This window comes from Crinia signifera, chromosome 8 (assembly GCF_055691185.1).
Source record: "Crinia signifera chromosome 8, ASM5569118v1, whole genome shotgun sequence".
NCBI classification, from domain to species: Eukaryota; Metazoa; Chordata; class Amphibia; order Anura; family Myobatrachidae; genus Crinia; species Crinia signifera.
Window position 1 is genome coordinate 54,475,561 of NC_139224.1, and position 20,123 is coordinate 54,495,683.

The window sequence follows — 20,123 nt, forward strand, 5'->3', positions numbered from 1 at the left end:
TTATATTATTCATTGTTAGGCCAAGTAATAGTTGTACTATTGTAGTGCAAGCCGCAGTTACACTTGCTTCATGGAACTAAATTCTGGGTTGTACCCATCTCGGTAACAGCACCAACTCTATCCATGCACTTGGCTTTATAGCCTCAGTGATTTTCCGTTCACCAGTCATGTATTGGGTGCTGGCAATTCTGTGTACACACCCTTGACATGCCATCACTAAATGGAACCTTCCTGCAAATGCCCGGTTACCGCCTGCGGTGCCCATTCGATCGTAGATGTGGGTGTAACTGAAACGTATCAGTCTGATTCTCAATTTAAGGGTGAATAAAATTAAGAACTCATGTCTACCTTTTTATGTTGACCGTTTTGACCCTGTTGCCCTATTGCATATCAGCCTTTTGGAGTACACCTATTGGCTGTCTTTCTAGACACTAGATTTATCAACCAGAACCATCTCTCACACCGACCAGGATGGCTGTATGTTATCTCTCATGCAGACCACAGTGATCACACTGAGCAAAAAATGTGTGGGTCCAGGGACCCCTCACTTTAGAAAATTGAGGCGCTACTCCTGTCACACATTATGGGGAGGTGGTGAGGGTCATAGTATGTATTTTCACTGGACCAAAACGGCTGCCGCATATGTGGTATCTCTGATACAATCCAGGGAAATGCTGAATGTTAGTATTTCTCATATAGTGTTCACTCTAGAAATGCGGGCGGGCAGGGCGCCGCTGCACAGGGGTTGGACCGGGCCCGCCGACATCACAGTTGTGGGTGTTCCCGGGCTGCCAACGTCACAAAAGGGACGTGCCCGGGCCGTGATGTCATGAAAAGGGGCGGGTCCGGCCGCCACCGTCACTAAAGGGTGCGGGCCTGGCCCCGCCAAAGTTGCCATGCTGCCGGGGAAGTGCTGGGAATCGCCGTCTAAGGCGGCGCTGCACTTCCCAGTGCACACAGTCGGGGCAGGCACCAGGCTGTTTTAGCTGGATGCTGATATTGGGGCAGGGCGCATTTTGCCCTTTAAAAATCTGGCAGGGCGCAGCGCCCCACTAAAACAGCCTAGCAGGAACACTGTCATACAGACCATGATTGCTGCTGTTTGGACAGTAAATGGCATTAAATTTACTGCAATGCACCCATTGGATCTCCAGACAAGTGAGCCAGCAGTAACTTTGTAATAGGTTTGTTACTGGCTGGCCTTTTCACACTAAACCATTCATTGATCTACTTTTATCGGTATTCTTTACCTAGAACGGCGCCCGTGATTAGCATCGCGGGCAAAAAATCGCGGGCATCGCGGGTACATAAAAACCGGGTGCGACGCGATGCCCGCGATTTTCCCATAGGGATCAATGTTAAAAGTCAGATTGGACGCGATTTTAGTGTTAAATGCCTCAATGCCCGCGATTTTCCCATAGGGATCAATGTTAAAAGTCAGATTGGACGCGATTTTAGTGTTAAATGCCTCAATGCCCGCGATTTTTACATAGGAAACAATGTTAAATGGGCCACAGAGCCCTAATAGTCCCCCTGAAGTCTTAAATGGCCCCCACAATTTTTAACGCCACCCCACGATCAACGTGAACCCGAAGCGTGGCGAGCGCAGCGAGCCCGCGAGGGGCGGCGGTACGCGTCCTCCGACCTTTTCATTCCCCTACTATCCACGTCTGCGTGGAGTTGAGAATAGAATAGTGTGGCGAGCGGATGCTGATACCTTCACAGTTATACGCGTCCCCTCGCGGGCTTCACAGGTGTCCGTGGCGACGCGGACACCTGTGAAGCCCGCGAGGGGACGCGTTTACCTGTGAAGGTATCCGCGTCCCCTCGCGGGGCTCGCTGCGCTCGCCACGCTTCGGGCTCGCTGCGCTCGCCACACTATTCTATTCTCAACTCCACGCCGACGTGGATAGTGGGGGTATGAAAAGGTCAGAGGACGCGTACCGCCGCCCCTCGCGGGCTCGCTGCGCTCGCCACGCTTCGGGTTGACGTTGATCGTGGGGTGCCGTTAAAAATTGTGGGGGCCATTTCAGACTTCAGGGGGACTATTAGGGCTCTGTGGCCCATTTAACATTGTTTCCTATGGAAAAATCGCGGGCATTGAGGCATTGAACACTAAAATCGCGTCCAATCTGACTTTTAACATTGGTCCCTATGGGAAATCGCGGGCATCGCATCGCACCCGTTTTTTTTGTGCATTCGATGGTCGCGATGGGCGCCGTTCTAGGTAAAGAGTACCCTTTTATCCTACAGATATTGGTTGGACACATGCCACTCACTTTCTATTTTCCAGTAGTGACCAAACACGCACCATCACCGTGTTTTTGTAGCGTTGTTATAGCCAAGGGGACACATCCATGTGTCCCCTTGCAGATGTGATAATGAGGTCCAACAGTAAAAAACAAAACAAAAAAAAAAACGCTCACATGTGTATCAGTCACATTTGAGTAGTTCAATATAAGTAAGGAGATTTCTAATGCCAATCAGATGGTAGCTATCAATTTAGAGGGGGGGTATTCAATGCTTTTTGCGAGCTGTGACAGCGAGCAGTGCTGCCTGCTCGCAGGTTCAGTATTCAACTGACCCCCTGCACACGCCGTTTCCCCCTTGCTAGGTTTTTGGAGCAAGGGAAAAATGGCATATGCGGCTGCTAAAACAGCGAGGCTTGTGGCTAAATGCAGCAGGCTCCCTGCATTGGCAACGAGCCTCGCTGTTTGGGGGGAATATTTGCTGTTCTCTAACCCCATAATACAACACCATAATACGGTATGTACTAGAAAATTGGGGCAAATGGACACCAACTCCACTTGTCCTCTTTAAAAAGGTTTAATTAAAAATGAGGCGGCAGCCTTCTTATTGGTTGTTCTAAACTTGTGATCATGTGATTTTCTGTAATAAGAAGCCACTTATTCTGTTGTCTGTGGAAACTTTAAAGTTTTGTAGATTTAAGAAATGCCCTACATTTTTACAATTGCAACTGTGAAGATGATGGTATAACCCAATGTATTTCTTCACTATCTTAATTACTGAGGAATCCCTCCTTTTTTTTTTTTTTTTAAACAGGTGTCGCCAATTTCGTATATGAGCATAGTAACCAGTCCTGTGTTTCACATGGGAAGCACGCATTCACTGGTCGCAATTCCATTGGGTGTAACGTTGCGTTTCTCAGCCCGTTTCCATGATAACACTGGCGAGGTTTTCCATGCGCAGAATTCTGTTCTCAACTTTGCAATTAACAGGTGAGTGTTTGCTGCATAACCCTATGGGGGGGAATCAATGTGGGATCACGGCTGTTGATCTGGCTCGACAGCAGTGACCCTGTCCCGTTCTCGGTCAGCTCGACTGAAAAATCACAGGCGGGATTCAATGTTTATATGATTTTATATTTTCTGTGGTTTCAGAGATGACTTTGTACAGATTGCAAAGGGAGCCACAAATGACAGTCTCATTGTGCGCACAGTCAATATCGGATTCACAATATTTAAAGTGTGGGACATTGAGAACCCTGGAATCTCAGATTACATTCCCTTGCCCGTAGAACATAGCATTTACCCCCGTGTAAAGGAAGAGGCCACAGTTGGTGATGTCATTTGCTTTACATGTGCAGTAAACACTCAGGACGGTAAGAATTTTTCTGTGTTTTTTTTTTTTTTGCATCTACAGTGTATAAATAGGCTGATTTCCTTTTTTGTGTTCTTATTTTTTAGATATGATGCATATTAATGACCCTAAAACGAAGTTTTGTTTGCTAATCAAATTGCCCAGCAGTTTTTATTTTTTAATAATTTAAATTTCTGTAATTTGAAACTGGGGTAAATGTATGAATACTATTAATGGTGAAGAAGCCGCTATCTGCACTGCTGCTGCTTTTCCTGCATGTATGGGGAAGTGTACTCGGTTACAGGGTTGCTATGCACATCTCTTATTATTGTCGCTGCTATCTACAAACTAGCACGCTTATACCAGGAGGCAATGTATGAATGGTTAGCAGGGATGACTATTCCAACACTTAAAGCTATCAATTTCGATTACTCCAGGTGGTGTTGCCCATATCCACCAGTAGGGACAGCAATGTCCTGGCTCTGGGCTAGCTCAATGGTTTATGGCTAATGTTAAATACTTTTACCATGAATGGAGGAGAACCAGATGGTTTCCCTACATCGGTGGCACAGCAAAAACAATGTTTTTTGTTTTTTTTTTCAAGATGCAGGGACACTGAGCATAGCTCCACCCCCTGACAACTCAGAAGCTGCACCCCATGTTCTGATTTGCCTATGGGCCAGTCAGTCAAAAGGTTGTCCATCACCTAGTTTATAGCGATTGATGGCTGTTTGCAGAATCACTATCGATGGAAACCATCAATGGCGACTGCACCGATGGCCATCACTACTCTGGCTGCATGTGTGATCTCACTAGCGAGATCTCATGCATGCTTAGTTGAGCTTGTCGTGGAAGAAACAAAGTCCATCAGCTTTGTTAGGTTTAATAAATCTCTGTGCTGCTGCTTTCTTTGCCTTGGTAAAAAGGCGAAGCGGGGAACATTATTGCAGGCACGTATTGTGTGGGTATAATTCATTTACCCTAGTGTATGAAATATGACAGATTGCTACTTTATTTTTGTCCTCTATCTAATTCGAAGCTTTGATGAATGTGATTGAATTGATCTTTTTTTTTTTTTTTTTTTTTTTGTCCACTGCACAGGATAATCCTTACAGTGGCTAAATCAAATCTCCCACAATGCCTGGCCTTCCTGTCCCCTACCCCTATACCTTGCCCCCAGATGCAGTGTGTGCCCAGCCCTCTGCACTTCCTCACTAGACAACCAGGGTACAGCAGCAGGGCAGGTGTGCAGTATACCTGGGGTTTTAGAATCTGAAGGGGAGGATGCCTAGGCGACCTGTCCCAGGCTAACTCCGCCCCCTCCTAGACTGGCCAGCCCAGAAAACGCTGTGCAGCCATTCTAACAGAACCTGCTGATGGAATTCCTGCAGAGAGGGAAGGCTTTGGCTTACTGTCCCCTACACCTCACTCTTGGGCCTGGTTCAGCTGATCTCCTGCCTAATATTGCTGAACAGTTGAGACATTACTGTATTTTACTTGCATTGTGTGTGTGCTATTTAAAATATGAAGAAAAGTTTTTCTTTGAATAGTGCTGAGGAGGGTGGATGGGGAGACAGCCATTGTTGTGAGTGTTTAATAGAATGTTATACAAGGTGTTTGTTATTTCTTGTATTTATTATTGTACAGGCTGCAACTATTTTTTTTTTTTTTTTAACCGCTACTATTGACATGGATGCTGAGTGGGAATAGTTATGCTGCAGTGTAATGCACCAATCATAGACATTTGTTTTACATTCACATCTAGGCAACATAAAAAAAATATACTATCCTATTGTATATGTTAAGAAAACCATTATGGGGCAGTTCCATTTGTCATGATGCTGTTGATGTACGATTGGACTGTGGGAGCTCTGATTATGGTGGCACATCGCAGGCATATATGTATGTAAATGACAAATATTCTGTAGTTACGAGTAATGTCAGAAGTAAATGACAGGCCCTTTATAATTTAATAGGATTGGCTGGAACGTGGAGTTCTTCCTCTAGCTCCACCCTTCAGATTGATCCTAGAACCGGTGCTGCTTTAGCAAAGGATGCTGGATTTGTGACGGTGTATTATGAAATTCCTGGGCTCCTGAAGACATACAGCGAGGTGATCAGAGCACTCTACACTCACTTGGTTTTAGCCAGATAGCTTATTGTACAGTATACATGTTCTAGGCATATAAGCATTTATTGTCACATATAAAGTATATCCAGCATATATTCAGATAATTTATGTCCCCCACAAACGATCACAGATCTTTCATTTTACTATGTCATGTCCAATTTTGATAATGAATTAATATTTCTCAAAATCCATTAGATTAATAGTAAACCAAAGTCCTATAAGGATGACTGGCAACCGAATGCTTTTGTTGGTAGATTTCCTTATTTTTCCCAACTTTCCCAAAGTTATGTCACAAAGCGATCGATTCTTACTAGCAACCAGAGCGATTGGTGATCTGTGAGCAGTTCTGTTAGTTGTAGACCTTCAATAAAGATGTTTTGTCCCAAGTTGTCTTTGCATTTTACTTAAATTGCATATTTCAACATATCCACAATATTTTTGTCGCTGCTTTATTTCTTGACAAAAGCAGCTTCTTAGTAGTCTGTTAAATCAGAAGGTCCATCGTCATTTTATTTTACTTTTGGTATTACATTGACATTACATCATACTTACCTACCCTCCCAGAATGGCCGGGAGGGTCCCGACTATCGGGTCCCCCTCACGGCCCCCTGGAAGGGTGGGCAAACAAGGAATATTTGATCTGTCAGTACATCTCTCAGTAGAGCTTATTGTCTAAATCAGGCATGTCCAAACTATGGCCCTCCAGCTGTTGTGAAACTACAAGTCCCATCATGCCTTGCCACCGTTTTGCTATTAGGGAATGCTAAAACGATGGCAAGGCATGCTGGGATGTGTAGTTTCACAACAGCTGGAGGGCCACAGTTTGGACATGCCTGGTCTAAATGATATACCACACAAGCACAAATAACCTACAAACCGCACAGTGTGTATTTCATTTCTTTAAAAATAATCGACATTTAAAATAATTGCATGCCTTCTGAGTGCCAGTTAGCCTATTATGCAGCAGTATATTTGTATATCTAACATTGAAGTCTGTTTCAGGTGTTAATACGATATCCACAAAGAACTCGAGCTCTAGATGCAAATGGAGAGAAAATCAATTTGCAGACTGCAAACGTGCATACATTTCTGGTTGAAATTGGGGGAAATAGCAATAATTTGAAAGGTAAGTGTAACAAATGTTTCTCATAGCATTCAGGCTGAATTGGCTCTTTAAGCAGTAATAATATAACAATGTGGCTGGTCACTTAGCACTTGCTTCTGCTTTTGTTTAACTATCATCTGCCATGGTAAATTTATTTCTCCATGAAATGCTTTTTAGTGTGCAGCATTTAGTATTGGGTTATAGATCTTTTACGTAAGGGTTTTTAATGCATTAATGATTACATTTTAAAATAGGATAAATAAGACTCATTGGGAGCCATTTGCTTTTACTAATCTTATTATGGGATGTTCCATGTTTGATTCCTTTATGTTCTACCTTTGGGCCTTACCCTGGTTCTTGCAAACGAACAGTTTGTACTATTATAAATTGAAGTACACTATATTTCTTGGAAGACCATCAGAACGTGACTCTTTGTACTGCCCTTCTCTATTGTTCAAATCACACCTGTATAGTGTAATTCTGAAGACGAAGCCCTCAATACAGCCAACCATGGTTCTCTTCTTTTTGGATATCACTACTGATATTTTGAGTTTGGATCACTCTGAGGACAAGTAATGGCCAGCCTCCAAGCAGACTATAGCCCTTTGGATCATGGTGGTCATCCCCCAGGCCTACATTACAGTGTGTTTGCCAGTTCTGACCCGTGTGAAGGCTGCAATGAGCTGCTTGTTAGAGGCTACATTGGTGGCGGGACGGGTCACTCTGAATAACTTTGTAGAGCGCCTACTCTGACTGCTTGGGATATTGCTGGACACAACCACCAAATATGTAGAAAACTACCTGGGGCCGAATTGCATTTCCTGCATTGATTAGATAAATTGGGGTACAATTTGTGAAGTATAGTGGGGATTCTATAACAGAGTTATAGAAATTTTCTCAAGTGTATAAATTAAGAGAGCTTGCATGTGTATTTTTGTAGACTATTTCCCAATCATTGGAAAAGCACATGCGCAAACCCCGTACCCCAAACATTGAGGAAGGGGCTGAATTCGGCCAGCTACAAGCGGGTCTTGATTCGGCTTCTGAGTGTGAAGAGTAAGGGGGGTACACACCAGAACGATTAGGGCTCAATTTCATCAATCTGGATCCAATTCCGACTGATTGGATGCAGATTGTATGTAGATTGGGCATGTTTAGGTCCAATTCCGATCCAATACCAATCCGATGCGCGTCCCCGCTGTCGTTTTGGTTGTTTTACAGATCCTACCTGCTGCAAGTAGGATCTGTAAAAGATCAATTCAACTAGATACAGGCTCAGATCGGATTGGGATCATATTGGATGCAGATCGTTAGCAGATTGTTAGCAGATCGTGTGCTCCAACAGATCGTGCGACCATCACACAATCTGCTAACGATCTACTAACAATCAGGATCGTTCTGGTGTGTACCAGGCCACTCGCCACTACCAGTAAACAGCTAGGGGAATCAGAAAGCTTCCAGGGAGGAGGAGTTATGGAGGTGGAAAGTGCCAGACAGGGTCCAGCCAGTGTTCTTGGCACCTTGCTGGCTGCCTTACCGGTAATATGCAGGGAGCTGGTCAGCTGTGGGGAAGGAATCTGTGAAGCACTGCCTAGTTGGGAGATTCATGCTAATGACAGCTGGGTACATAGTGTGAGAGTAGTGGTAAATGCAGGTCCCGTTTTCGTGGGGATGCGAGGAGGCTGCAACCCACAGGCATGTAAAAATTGTCCCCTGGCTCCGTGACTTGACCCCGCTACCTCAGGGTTATAATGCAGCAGTGAGGAGGTCTGATGAGGAAGACAAGGGTCCCCCTAAGGTAGGGCTCGACAAACCCTGGTCGCCATGGCGACCAGATTTTGCTGTCTGACGACTAGATTCTGTGAGAGGTGGGGCCTGCTGAGGTGTGTCCCTGCTCCTGCCTAAGCCACATGACATACCCGCGGATAGCAGTGTCTCTGTCTGGTGATCAGCTCCGTCTTTAGCAGGAAGCTGTGGTTGTCCGAGCAGCTCCTACCCTCCTGCTAATTGTTACTGGCTGGGGCTTACTGGCAGCACACTGTCCTGCCCATATTGTAAGTTTCTGTAAATATATTCTATATTAGGAAGCAGCGCTGCCAGCCAATCGGAGCTCGGGTGCCAGAAGCCGGGTCAGTGATTGGCTGACGAGCTGGCTTCATATTTCAAATGGCTGCCGGGTTCAATGGTGGGAGAAGCGCAATCTTTGCTTCTCCCCGAACATAAATTTGGAGCATCAGCAGAAGAGGGCGGGGTGGTGAGCATTACTGGTGCGCTACATCTCTGTCACTGCTGGGTGCATTATACACTGTATGTTTCACTGCTGGGTGGTTTACATGTGTGTTATGCTAGGGCGGATAACGTGTCACTGCTGGGGGGATAACGTGTGTCACTTCTGGGGCGGATAACACTGCTGGGGGGGAATAACGTGTGTCACTGCTGGGGGGGAATAACGTGTGTCACTGCTGGGGGGGGGGAGATAACGTTTGTCACTGCTGGGGGGGGGGGATTACGTATGTCACTGCTGGGGGGGGGGGATAACCTGGGTGTCACTGCTGGGGGGGATTATATGGGTGTCACTGCTGGGGGGATTATATGTGGGTGTCAATGCTGGGGGGATAACATGGGTGTCAATGCTGGGGGGGATTTTATGTGGGTGTCAATGCTGGGGGGGGGGGGGATAACCTGTGTGTCACTGCTGGGGAGGGTGGATTATATGGGTGTCACTGCTGGGGGGATTAGATGTGGGTGTCAATGCTGGGGAAATTTTGGCTATGGCACTATTGGGATAATTATATCTGTGTCACTATTGGGATAATTATATCTGTGTCACTATTGGGATAATTATATCTGTGTCACTATTGGGATAATTATATCTGTGTCACTATTGGGATAATTATCTGTGTCACTATTGGCAGCATGGCACTGCTGGGGCATTATTACTGTATAATGTGCCCTGCCCTACAAAAAAATCTAGAGCGAACACGACCTACCTGCCCGCACTGCTGTGCGGCGTTCAGCTCCGTCCTCATCAGGTGTCAGCGCAGGAGCTGGTATAGTAATAATGAGCAGATGTTTTTTTTAAATGTGATATTTTGAAAGGGACAATCGGGGTTAATTTACTAAGCATAGGTTGTTATGGTGCTGTTTTGCGAATTGCCATCGTTCAAACCCTTATCCCACTGCAATTCTGAAAAGAGCTATACATTCTACTTCTGAACTGATGCTGATTTTAGTTCTACCAGCTATACCCCTATTTATACTGTATTTTTCAACACACCCTGTACGTTACCTTGTAATTTGTTTTTTGTTTGCTATGTACGGTGCTGCGGACACTTGCGGCGCCTTATAAATAAACGTACTACTATACATAGTGTATTTCTACAAGAAAGTCAGTAAATGGATAATGTCAACTACATTTTAGTTGACATTATCCAGTTACTGGTTTTATTCTAGAAATGCAGTATTCATTGCTCTTCTGTGCATAATAATTGCTTGTTTGACTGCAGTTGATGATCAGGAATTATATTCGTTACTAAATCTCTGCAGCATATTTATTTATTTACAGTTTCTTATATAGCGCAGCATATTCCGTTGCGCTTTATCTCTGTTTGGTGGCCCACCGGTTTAAATCCACATGTGCATATATCCCTATACATGTGGTGTGGCAGTCAAATAAGTCATTATTATGCAGAAAAGAGCTATACAGTACATAGTGCATTTCTACAATAAAGTCACCAAATTAACTAAGTCACTAAATTTTAGTTGACATTATCCAGTTACTGGCTTTATTCTAGAAATGCCGTCAAACAAGCATAATAATTGCTATGCAGAAAAGAGCTATACAGGTGCTATAGGGTGTAATAGTTAGCATTACAGCCTCACAGCACTGAGGTCATCAGTTCCATTCCCACCATGGCTCTAACTGTGTGGAGTTTGTATATTCTCCCCGTACTTGCGTGAGTTTCCTCTGGGTGCTCCCACAAATACAAAAATATACAGGTAGGTTATTTGGCTCCTCACAAAATTAACCTGAATGAATGTGTGTGCGTGTAGATGTGGTAGGGAATATAGATTGTAATCTCCACTGGGGCAGGGACTGATGTGAATGTTCAAATATTCACTGTCATTGGAACGGTCGGCACCACAGACAGGACTGCATACCCCCTGAGCTTGTTGGAATACAACCAACTGCATAGCAGCATCATCCCAAGGCCACCATCTACAGAACCAGGGTGGCACAGAAATACCAAAGGCGCTGCATAGCACACTTACAGACCCTTACATTTCTGTATAGATCAGTTATAATTGTTCTGTGTTTTTTTGTTTTTTTTAATACAGTAGTTTGCACTTCATCTTCGGCTCAACTATAAAATGAAGCGTACACGTAGAAAAAACACTAGTATTCCTAAAAATCCCATGCGCTAGACCATACCAGTCAGTGAGCTGAGTGGAGGGAACTCTGCATATAAAGAAGTTGCTAAAAATGTATGGAAAAAAAAGCTTTTTCCCCTACAAAACAAAACCTTTTTGAATGAATTTTCTTGTTTTGTAGCCACCCTGAGATGCTTGCGGGTCTCCCCATGCTTTCCATAAAGAAGTTGTTGAATCATCTCACCGCTAGGGATGCTGTCTGCGATAGCAGAGCTATTGCTGGCAGTACCCTATTTATGCCCACTCTTTAATGAATACAACCCAGTATTCCTTCCACTCATACGTCTTTCAATGTCTTCTTTGAGTAATGTGTGTAAATGGAGTTTGAACAGTGTAAATATATAATTTAAAGTGATTGTACTTTGAGATAATATCCACAGGCAACATAGGATGATCTCTCATTTTATTTTTAGGGGAATGTTCAGCTGCTCAGATTGAAGCAATCAAAGATCTTCATCCAGAAAATCTAGTTCATTGCCAGATGCATTTTAAAGACCAGAATAGTGAAATCTCTCCACCAGAAATCTTCACTACTAAAACAGCCTTTGATGTGGAATCAGGTAAATATTATATCTGGTAGCTGACGATGTGAGGTGAGCGGGGTTGTCTCATTGCCTCAGGTGTCCGGTCACGTGACATGGTAGGCTATAATTATACAGCGTTCTATACAGCTGTACCTGTTATTACACAATAATCCATAGTGCAACAGCACGGAGTCTGGTCTCTCTGGAAAGGAAGATGACACAATGGGCCAGATTTAATAACCTCCGGGTTTGGCATCCATGTGGGATGCAGGCCAAACTCTAAACCTTTTTTTTTTTTTAAAGGGGCAATTTTTTTTACAAGGCACTGTTTTGCCTTGTAAATGATTGCCAATGTAAATAATAAAAAAAAGGTTTCCGTTTGGCCGTCATCCCACATGGCCTCAAAATTTGGAGGCTATTAAATCAGGCTCCATATGCTCTGCAGCAAGGCCTCTAGCATTAACCTGAAACTTTGAAACTAAAAATCTGCATTCTGCCTAAATGGGTGGTTTGTTCTAATCATTCCCTTTTAAATAAAGCACTTCCTATAGGGAGTCCATCAGTCCCATGGTAAGCAGCACCACATTTAGTTTACTCCATTCACCCCATATCTGGCGCATAACTACGCAAATTACTAGCTGCCCGAGATGTGAACTGCTGTGCCTTGTCCTCCTTTCTGACCTATTAGCAATAATGTGAACCATCCTGGCCTTATTGTGCAAAGGGGCACACAGGTGTAAAGTCAAATAAAGGGTCAGCAAAGCTAAGGGGAGACCCTTGATTTGTATATAATGTTGGTAGGTACTTTCTAAAATATAGAGTTGTTTTCAGTTAAAGAGGGGTATTCAAATATGTATTCCTGGCCGTTTCCAATGGCTTCTGACAGTACATTGACAGTCAGTATTCAGTGTACCGAGTGTCGGAATGTCTGTAAATTGTCAGAAAAGTTCCATGTATTCTACAATCGGTGTCGTTTCCAAACAAACAGGTACTGACTGTAAATAAAAGTCGGGTCTGACGGTCTTCAGTGCTGTCGGAACGGCTGCCTTGATTACGCTAGTGCAGATATTTCCCCGTGTTGGAAATATCAGCACCGAATAAATAGTCTATTAATGTCTACGAATCAAAGATCCCTTTATTTAATTATAGAACATGTTACATTGAACTGGTTTCGTTAGTTCCGGATATGATGTATATTTAAAAAAAAAGTCCAGAAAAGTGAAGGCACCTATTAAATGACTGTGTAAAGTGACATCACTTGTATGTTTATCGAAAGAAATGTTCTCAACTGAAATCTCTTTAGCACATTTATTAGTTTACTGTGGCTGTTTCTTAAGGTGCCCATACATGGAGCATTAGTTGCTGTGCTATGCGCGCTCCTTCGGGCATCCCATCGCACAGTTCAAAAAAAGTATGTGCTGCACTTACTTTTTGAACTAGGTCCCCATCGCATGTGACTTGCGTGCGATGTGATTGGGACCAAAACACATCCAATAATCGCAGCGTGTATGGGCACCTTTTTAGACTAATGTGCTGAAATAAAGATTCTGCCTGTGGTTACCGAGAGACTGTCTGCTGATCCTTTGTTGTCCTGTCTGTTTCATCTAGTCCTGCGTGTCCTAACCATCATCCTGTTTGATATCTAGGTCATTACACCTGTTCCCTCACCAGACAGAAGCTGTCAGAGAACCAGCTAAAACATCTCAGCATGGGGGACTCATCTCTCACTGTAACAGCATCTGTACGCGGAAACCATGTATACCAGGAGCAGATCAGTGCACAAGTTCCCATCAATCCTGGCTTTTATACCAATCAGAAAGAAATCATTTTAAGCAATCATTATACAGCGTCTGACCTGAAGATATTTGGAACTGCTGAAGTGCTTAAAAACCTTGAGGTGAGAGATCAAACATTGGAGTTTTTTTCTTCTAAAGGAACCTAATTCTAATAGCGTTGTGCAGGTCTGTAGCCATGATGTTGACATTCACTATACAATGCCAGTATCCTCACTGCTGCCAAAACACTGCTGCCGACAGAGTCAAGTACATGCTATAGTGCATATTTGCGATGACTAAATTGCAGACCCGGGACGTTTTACAAGCTGAGCGGGTCCCCGGGGATGCAATCTGGTGCAGCCCATCCTATGGAGCTGTTGGGTGGTCTGCTCCGGGTAACAGGAGCCTAGCCAGGAGATTAGCCGATGCTGGTGAGAAGACTTGCCTCACCTTCCCACCCACTCCTTTTCCCCCTGTCACCGCACCACATCACCCAATGAACGCTCCCTCGTTAACTTACCCCATTTCACCCACTGTCACCTCATCCCTTCTCACCTCACCCACTGTCATCTCACTCCCTCTCACCCCACCTTTCGCTTCACACCCTTCACCTCCCAGCACCTCACCACCCTTAGAACCTCTCTTGTCCCCTGTTGCCTCATCACCCATCACCTCCCCTCCCCCTGTCACTTTACACCCTCTTGCTTCACTCCTATCTCTCTCTCTCTCTCTCTGCCTAACCTCTCCCCCTCATCTCTCTCCTTTTTCTTTTTGATTTCTCTCCGTCCCCTTTTTGTCTCTCCCATGCTCTCACCCACCATATTTGTCACCCTCCCTACTCTGTTGTCTTTTTTTTTTTTTTTTCTCCACCTGCGACCCCCCCCCCCCCTCTCACCTCCCCCCCCCCCCCCAGCCCCCCCCCCCCCCCCACCTTTCCCCCTCTCTTCCCTACTGTCTTTCCTCCTGACCCACTTTCTGTCAACCCTTACTCCCCCTTCCTTTCTCTTCCCCTCTTCACTTTTCCCTCTCTCTCTTCTCCCTGTGTCTCTCCCGGTCTCCCCTGGGGGCGGGGGTTTAGCTCAAAAGCATAATACGTTTTGGGATCCCGAAACCGTAAAGTAGGACTCCAACTTTATGAAGTGAGGGGTCGCACATGTTTTTTCCTGAGCATGATCACTGGCCCTGGCATTGAATGGCATCTGGGATGCGGGGCGGGGTAGCATGTGGCTGGGAAAGTGGGGATTAGATTTAAGCACTAGTGGGGAGAATTAGGGTTAGGCATTTAGAAGGGGGGTTATGGTTAGGATGTGGTGTGGGGGTTAGGTTGCTAGAGGAGATGGTTATGGTTAATTGAGGGGGGGTTTGATGGTATGTATCTGACCCCTGTCGGGATTCTCTCCATCATTATGCCGGTATCCATATTCTGTCCACGGGTCATTCATATGTATCCCGTTACATAATGTATTCAGCGGCCTTTGTGCTGAAGCATTACCTTAGTCATGATTTGTGTTCTGTAAAATGCTTCGGTACTTGTGGAGTATCACAGCTCCCACGACCTGCATCATATGCAGATCGTATGCTAAAAATCGCATCGCATCGCATGTGGCATACGATGGCATACGATGCGATTCGATGTTTTTTGACCATTTTTGCTCAAAAATCGTATGGCATCGTATGCCATATGTAGTGGCATACGATGCGATACGATGTTTTACCGATTTTTGAGCATTTTAGCTCAAAAATCGTATGCGATTGCATCGGATGCCATACGATGGCATGCGATGCGATGGCATCCGATTTTGCATTGAAATGCATCAGAATGCATTGAAATGTGTATTAAACTTGTGAAATGCCCCCAAATGCCATTTTTCATAGTGCACTACCCCCACTATCAACGTCAACCCGAAGCGTGGCGAGCGCCGCGAGCCCGCGAGGGGCGGCGGTACGCGTCCTACGACCTTTTCATACCCCCACTATCCACGTCGGCGTGGAGTTGAGAATAGAATAGTGTGGCGAGCGCAGCAAGCCACCGAGCCCGAAGCGTGGTGAGGGGACGCGGATACCTTCACAGCTATACGCGTCCCCTCGCGGGCTTCACAGGTATCCGCGTCCCCTCGCGGGGCTCGCTGCGCTCGCCACGCTTCGGGCTCGGTGGCTCGCTGCGCTCGCCACACTATTCTATTCTCAACTCCACGCCGACGTGGATAGTGGGGGTATGAAAAGGTCGTAGGACACGTACCGCCGCCCCTCGCGGGCTCGCTGCGCTCGCCACGCTTCGGGTTGACGTTGATAGTGGGGGTGGTGCACTATGAAAAATGGCATTTGGGGGCATTTCACTACTTTAATACACATTTCAATGCATTCTGATGCATTTCAGTGCAAAATCGGGTGCCATCGCATCGGATGCCATCGTATGGCATCCGATGCAATCGCATACGATTTTTGAGCTAAAATGCTCAAAAATCGGTAAAACATCGTATCGCATCGTATGCCACTACATATGGCATGCGATGGCATACGATTTTTGAGCAAAAATGGTCAAAAATCGGTAAAACATCGCATCGTATGCCACTACATATGGCATACGATGCCATACGATGGGAGCCGTGATACTCCACAAGTACCAATGCTTCTTGTGCCCCTGTGAGAGAGACCCAATATGTACAAGGGTGGATTGGCCATAGGCCGCAATAGGAAGATTCCTGGCTGGTGGGCTGACACTGTGAGGCCTACTTTGTTTTCTGGCAGGTGTCGTCCCCTGCATGACGGCCTATGTGCTTATTGCACTGCATTGTCCCTATTCTGTTACAGAATCTCTGCAATACAGCAACTCTGTCATCCAGTGATGCTGCCCATGGCTGTACAGCATATTAGAACTCTGGCACTGCTCATGTCGGCCCACTTCTACAAAACTTACGTATTATAGCGGCGCATATTTTCCCAATCCACCCCTGCATGTGAATGAACGGTGTCATTTTCTGTGTTCACTTCTTTAGCAACTAGCGCCTAAAGCGGAATACCTTGGAGCCTGTATACAAATGCAGTCACAGCCTGTGTAACATTGAGAGAGAATATTCTGTGCAGTGTTTTTCAGGTGTTTATTATTTTCACAGGTAAAACCTTCATCCCCGGTCGTGACGGTCTATCAAAAAGAAAAGTACTCTGGAGTGCCCAGCTCTGTAACATATGAAGTTGGCATTAGTGACGTGCGGGTTTTAAATCAGGGATCTCTGTCTACATCACTTACAGTGTCCAGCTACACGTCTGACCAAACCATCCATGTTCCCGTCACCCTTGTTTCAGTAACGGGGCCAGTTAATGGTATGTGAGTGCATTGTTGTTGTTCTGTCATCCTTTACTGGGAGATTGTGCTGAAAGCTCTTTTGTTCTTTATCCCCAAGATATTAGGCATATTTATCAGATATTTCATCATGCAGGAAATCTGAGAATTTAGTATTTTAATGCTGCCATTATGTTCTTTATAATGATTAAATGTAAAATCATGGAACTAGCCAATGTATATGCACGTATCAATCCATCCAGAAGTGCTTTGTAAATGAATTGGACTGTTATCACCAATGTCAGACAGAGAGTGTGTATTTTTCTTCCAGTGCCTTATACCAGGGAGCGCGGCTTCTTCCAGCATTTCCTGGACTCCTACCAGATGTTCTTTTTCATGTTGTTTGCGCTGGTAGCAGGGGCTGCAATTGCTGTTCTAGGTAACTGTTCTGCTGCTCCCACTACTTCAACTTATACAGTTTGTCTGATGTTTCATTAGTCTAAAACTTTTCTTTGTTGTTTTTCAGTTTTCTCACCCAAGGAGAATATTAATCACTCGGTGTTCAATACAAGGTCATCTCCTCAGACTGCAAATAAAAGTAAGTATTAAAAGCCCTACATGTGCTTTAAACTGGGTAATAAAAGACAAAGAAAGAAAGATCATGGCGTGATATATGATCAGGGCCGTAAGAAGGGTTAGTAAGTGCTGCCATAACCCAAAGCGCAAAGACTGGGGACGGCACAGTGGCTGAGGTACTCACCCTGCACAGTGTATAGCCCCCTGGCGTAATTACAAACAGCTGAAGATAAGCAAATTGAAAATATTGTATAAAGCAAATGATTGTGCAAGAAGCCTAAAAGATAAAGAACAACGTGATCACACCTGGAATAGCAAGGGTTTAAATATGGGTCTTTTCCTGATCTTTGGACAAATAACATTACCCCTCATTTGCCATATACTGTATAATCATTGGTTGCTGGGGAGTTACTAGGATTGCTTGCTGTATTTCATGTACATGGCTCTTTAGGTTGTCACATAACCATGGCTTTACCTGTAGGTTTAAAGCTCCTTTAAGTGAACAGAATTTCAGTTGGAATTCAATTCCAGGCAAATCTGAATTAAGGGGACAATTGACACGCTGTATGGCAGCCCATTCTTACACAAGCACTTTTATGTGATCATAGTGTTTGGCAAAGCGTGCGCAATGGTGTGCCGTTGCCAGTGTAAAGAGCCGCAGCAATGGCAATTCACATCCTTCTCTGGCAAATTAATAGAATACTGAAGGATATGACCTCGGATGTGATTGGACTACCAGTTGCTAGGGGAGGGAAAGCCCTCTAACAGGGCTTTATATACTGGAGATGCTTTGGGTAGGACTGAATGACTTCAACAGACAAGAGGCCTCATTAACTCAAAATATGTTTTTAGGTTTTACCTCTTCATCACCGGTGATTTATTCCAACAAATCCTCTCCGAGCTGGAAGAACAATTCTCAGTCGCGGCTGCTGTGGAGTCCAGACTATGCATCCAACTAAAGAAACCTGCGGCTTACCAAAGACATTGGCTGTTTCATGTGTGTGCCTTGTGTGACGTGTGCCTCACGCAGGACAGCCTGAGACTTATCAATGTTGGGGCTTACTCAGACAAGCACTGCACTTTGATAATTATTAGGTGCAGTATATTGTACATGTGCTTTGCAGTTTGGCCTGTCTCCCCAGGTGATGTGACAGAAAACAGTCTGCCAATCACAAGCCTGCACCCAATTCCAGTGCTGTTTAATGCTCAGGACCATTACAGAGTTCACTAGTACTTGTGTGCAGTGTTCTACTGATTGTTAGGTACTTCATTTTTATTACGACCAGGTGGGGTTTTTAGGTTGTTTTTTTTTTTTAACTAACCTTTATCTTAAGTTGCAATTTTATTTCCTGACTTCAAGCATGTGCTTCTTTCTTCTTTCCTTCTTCCTGGCGGTGATGATGCCATACCTCGTCTGGTCATTTTGTCATACAACAAATTATTCTTCTCAGCGCAAACTTCCCCTCAGGTCTTTCTCATATTCTTGATTTTAGTAGTTTGTCAGTAAGTTATATTAATACTGTAGAATTTGGAAGCTTTATATATATATGTGTGTGTGTGTGTGTGTGTGTGTGTGTGTGTGTGTGCGTGTGCGTGTGCGTGTGTGTGTGTTATATGCCTTTCTGTTTAACTCAGGAATATTTTGCACTGATTAGTAAGTGTATCCCTGTAATAGGAACCTGGTCAATTGGAAAGACATTAGCTGTGAACTCATTTTTCCTTACACAAGTGAATAACAAAGAAATGCCAGTTTTGCCTGTAAGCGCTGCTGGTTGTGAGCCGTATGGTTGGAGTTAGAACAATATACTTCTAGTTATCAAAACATTGTCTCACCTCAGTGCTGTTGTGTGGTGTACAAGGTAGAGGCTTACTCCAGATAAATGAAGTATTTTATGAGTTTGTAACTTTTCACTGATTCCTACAAACCACTTCTGATCGTTGACTGTTTTATGTTACAGTTCTGGAATGTTTTTAATTATCTTTTTTGAAGTATAACATTTTAATTTATTTGATCTATACTTTTTGTTTTACTTTTTGTTTATTTTTGAGCCCTTGTTGTCTCATCATGGGAGCATCCATTCTGTTGCATTTTTTTTTTTAAGAAACCTTGTTTTTGGTTAACAGCCATCTAGTCATAAATGATTGTCAAAAGTAGCAATAATCCACTATACATAGACTGGGATTGTCATTGTTTGGGCTTTCCATAGTTGGATAATTTTGCATGGTACTTGTGAGTTATCTGGGCGTCCGATTTTGGATCCGATATCGTATGCGATATCGTATGCGATATCGCATGCAAATCGTAAGTACAAAATCGGGAGCCTCACAAGTACCGATTTGCTATTCATTTCATTACCCCACTATCCCCAAAGTGTGTCTATCAACGTGAACCCGAAGCGTGGCGAGCGCAGCGAGCCCGCGAGGGGCGGCGGTACGCGTCCTCCGACCTTTTCATGCCCTACTATCCACTAGGGCGTGGAGTGAGAATAGAATAGTGTGGCGAGCGCAGCGAGCCACCGAGCCCGAAGCGTGGCGAGCGGACGCGGACACCTTCACAGGTATACGCGTGCCCTTGCGGGCTTCACAGGTGTCCGCGTCCCCTCGCGGGGCTCGCTGCGCTCGCCACGCTTCGGGCTTGGTGGCTCGCTGCGCTCGCCACACTATTCTATTCTCACTCCACGCCCTAGTGGATAGTAGGGCA

At 44.7% G+C, this 20,123-nt stretch overlaps 1 protein-coding gene across 2 annotated transcripts in view; it reads left to right on the forward strand.

Moving 5' to 3' along the window:
- NUP210 (nucleoporin 210) overlaps positions 1-19,520 on the forward strand; it is a 66,289-nt gene extending 46,769 nt beyond the window's left edge. For both annotated transcript variants that reach the window (XM_083156416.1, XM_083156418.1), the window contains 10 exons: positions 3,064-3,239; positions 3,402-3,622; positions 5,577-5,713; positions 6,734-6,857; positions 11,681-11,827; positions 13,438-13,688; positions 16,680-16,887; positions 17,178-17,285; positions 17,373-17,444; positions 18,275-19,520. In XM_083156416.1, the coding sequence (XP_083012542.1) occupies positions 3,064-3,239; positions 3,402-3,622; positions 5,577-5,713; positions 6,734-6,857; positions 11,681-11,827; positions 13,438-13,688; positions 16,680-16,887; positions 17,178-17,285; positions 17,373-17,444; positions 18,275-18,381 (1,551 nt within the window). In that variant the 3' untranslated portion in view covers positions 18,382-19,520. The remainder of the gene's footprint in view (positions 1-3,063; positions 3,240-3,401; positions 3,623-5,576; positions 5,714-6,733; positions 6,858-11,680; positions 11,828-13,437; positions 13,689-16,679; positions 16,888-17,177; positions 17,286-17,372; positions 17,445-18,274) is intronic.
- The last annotated feature ends 603 nt before the right edge of the window (positions 19,521-20,123 follow it).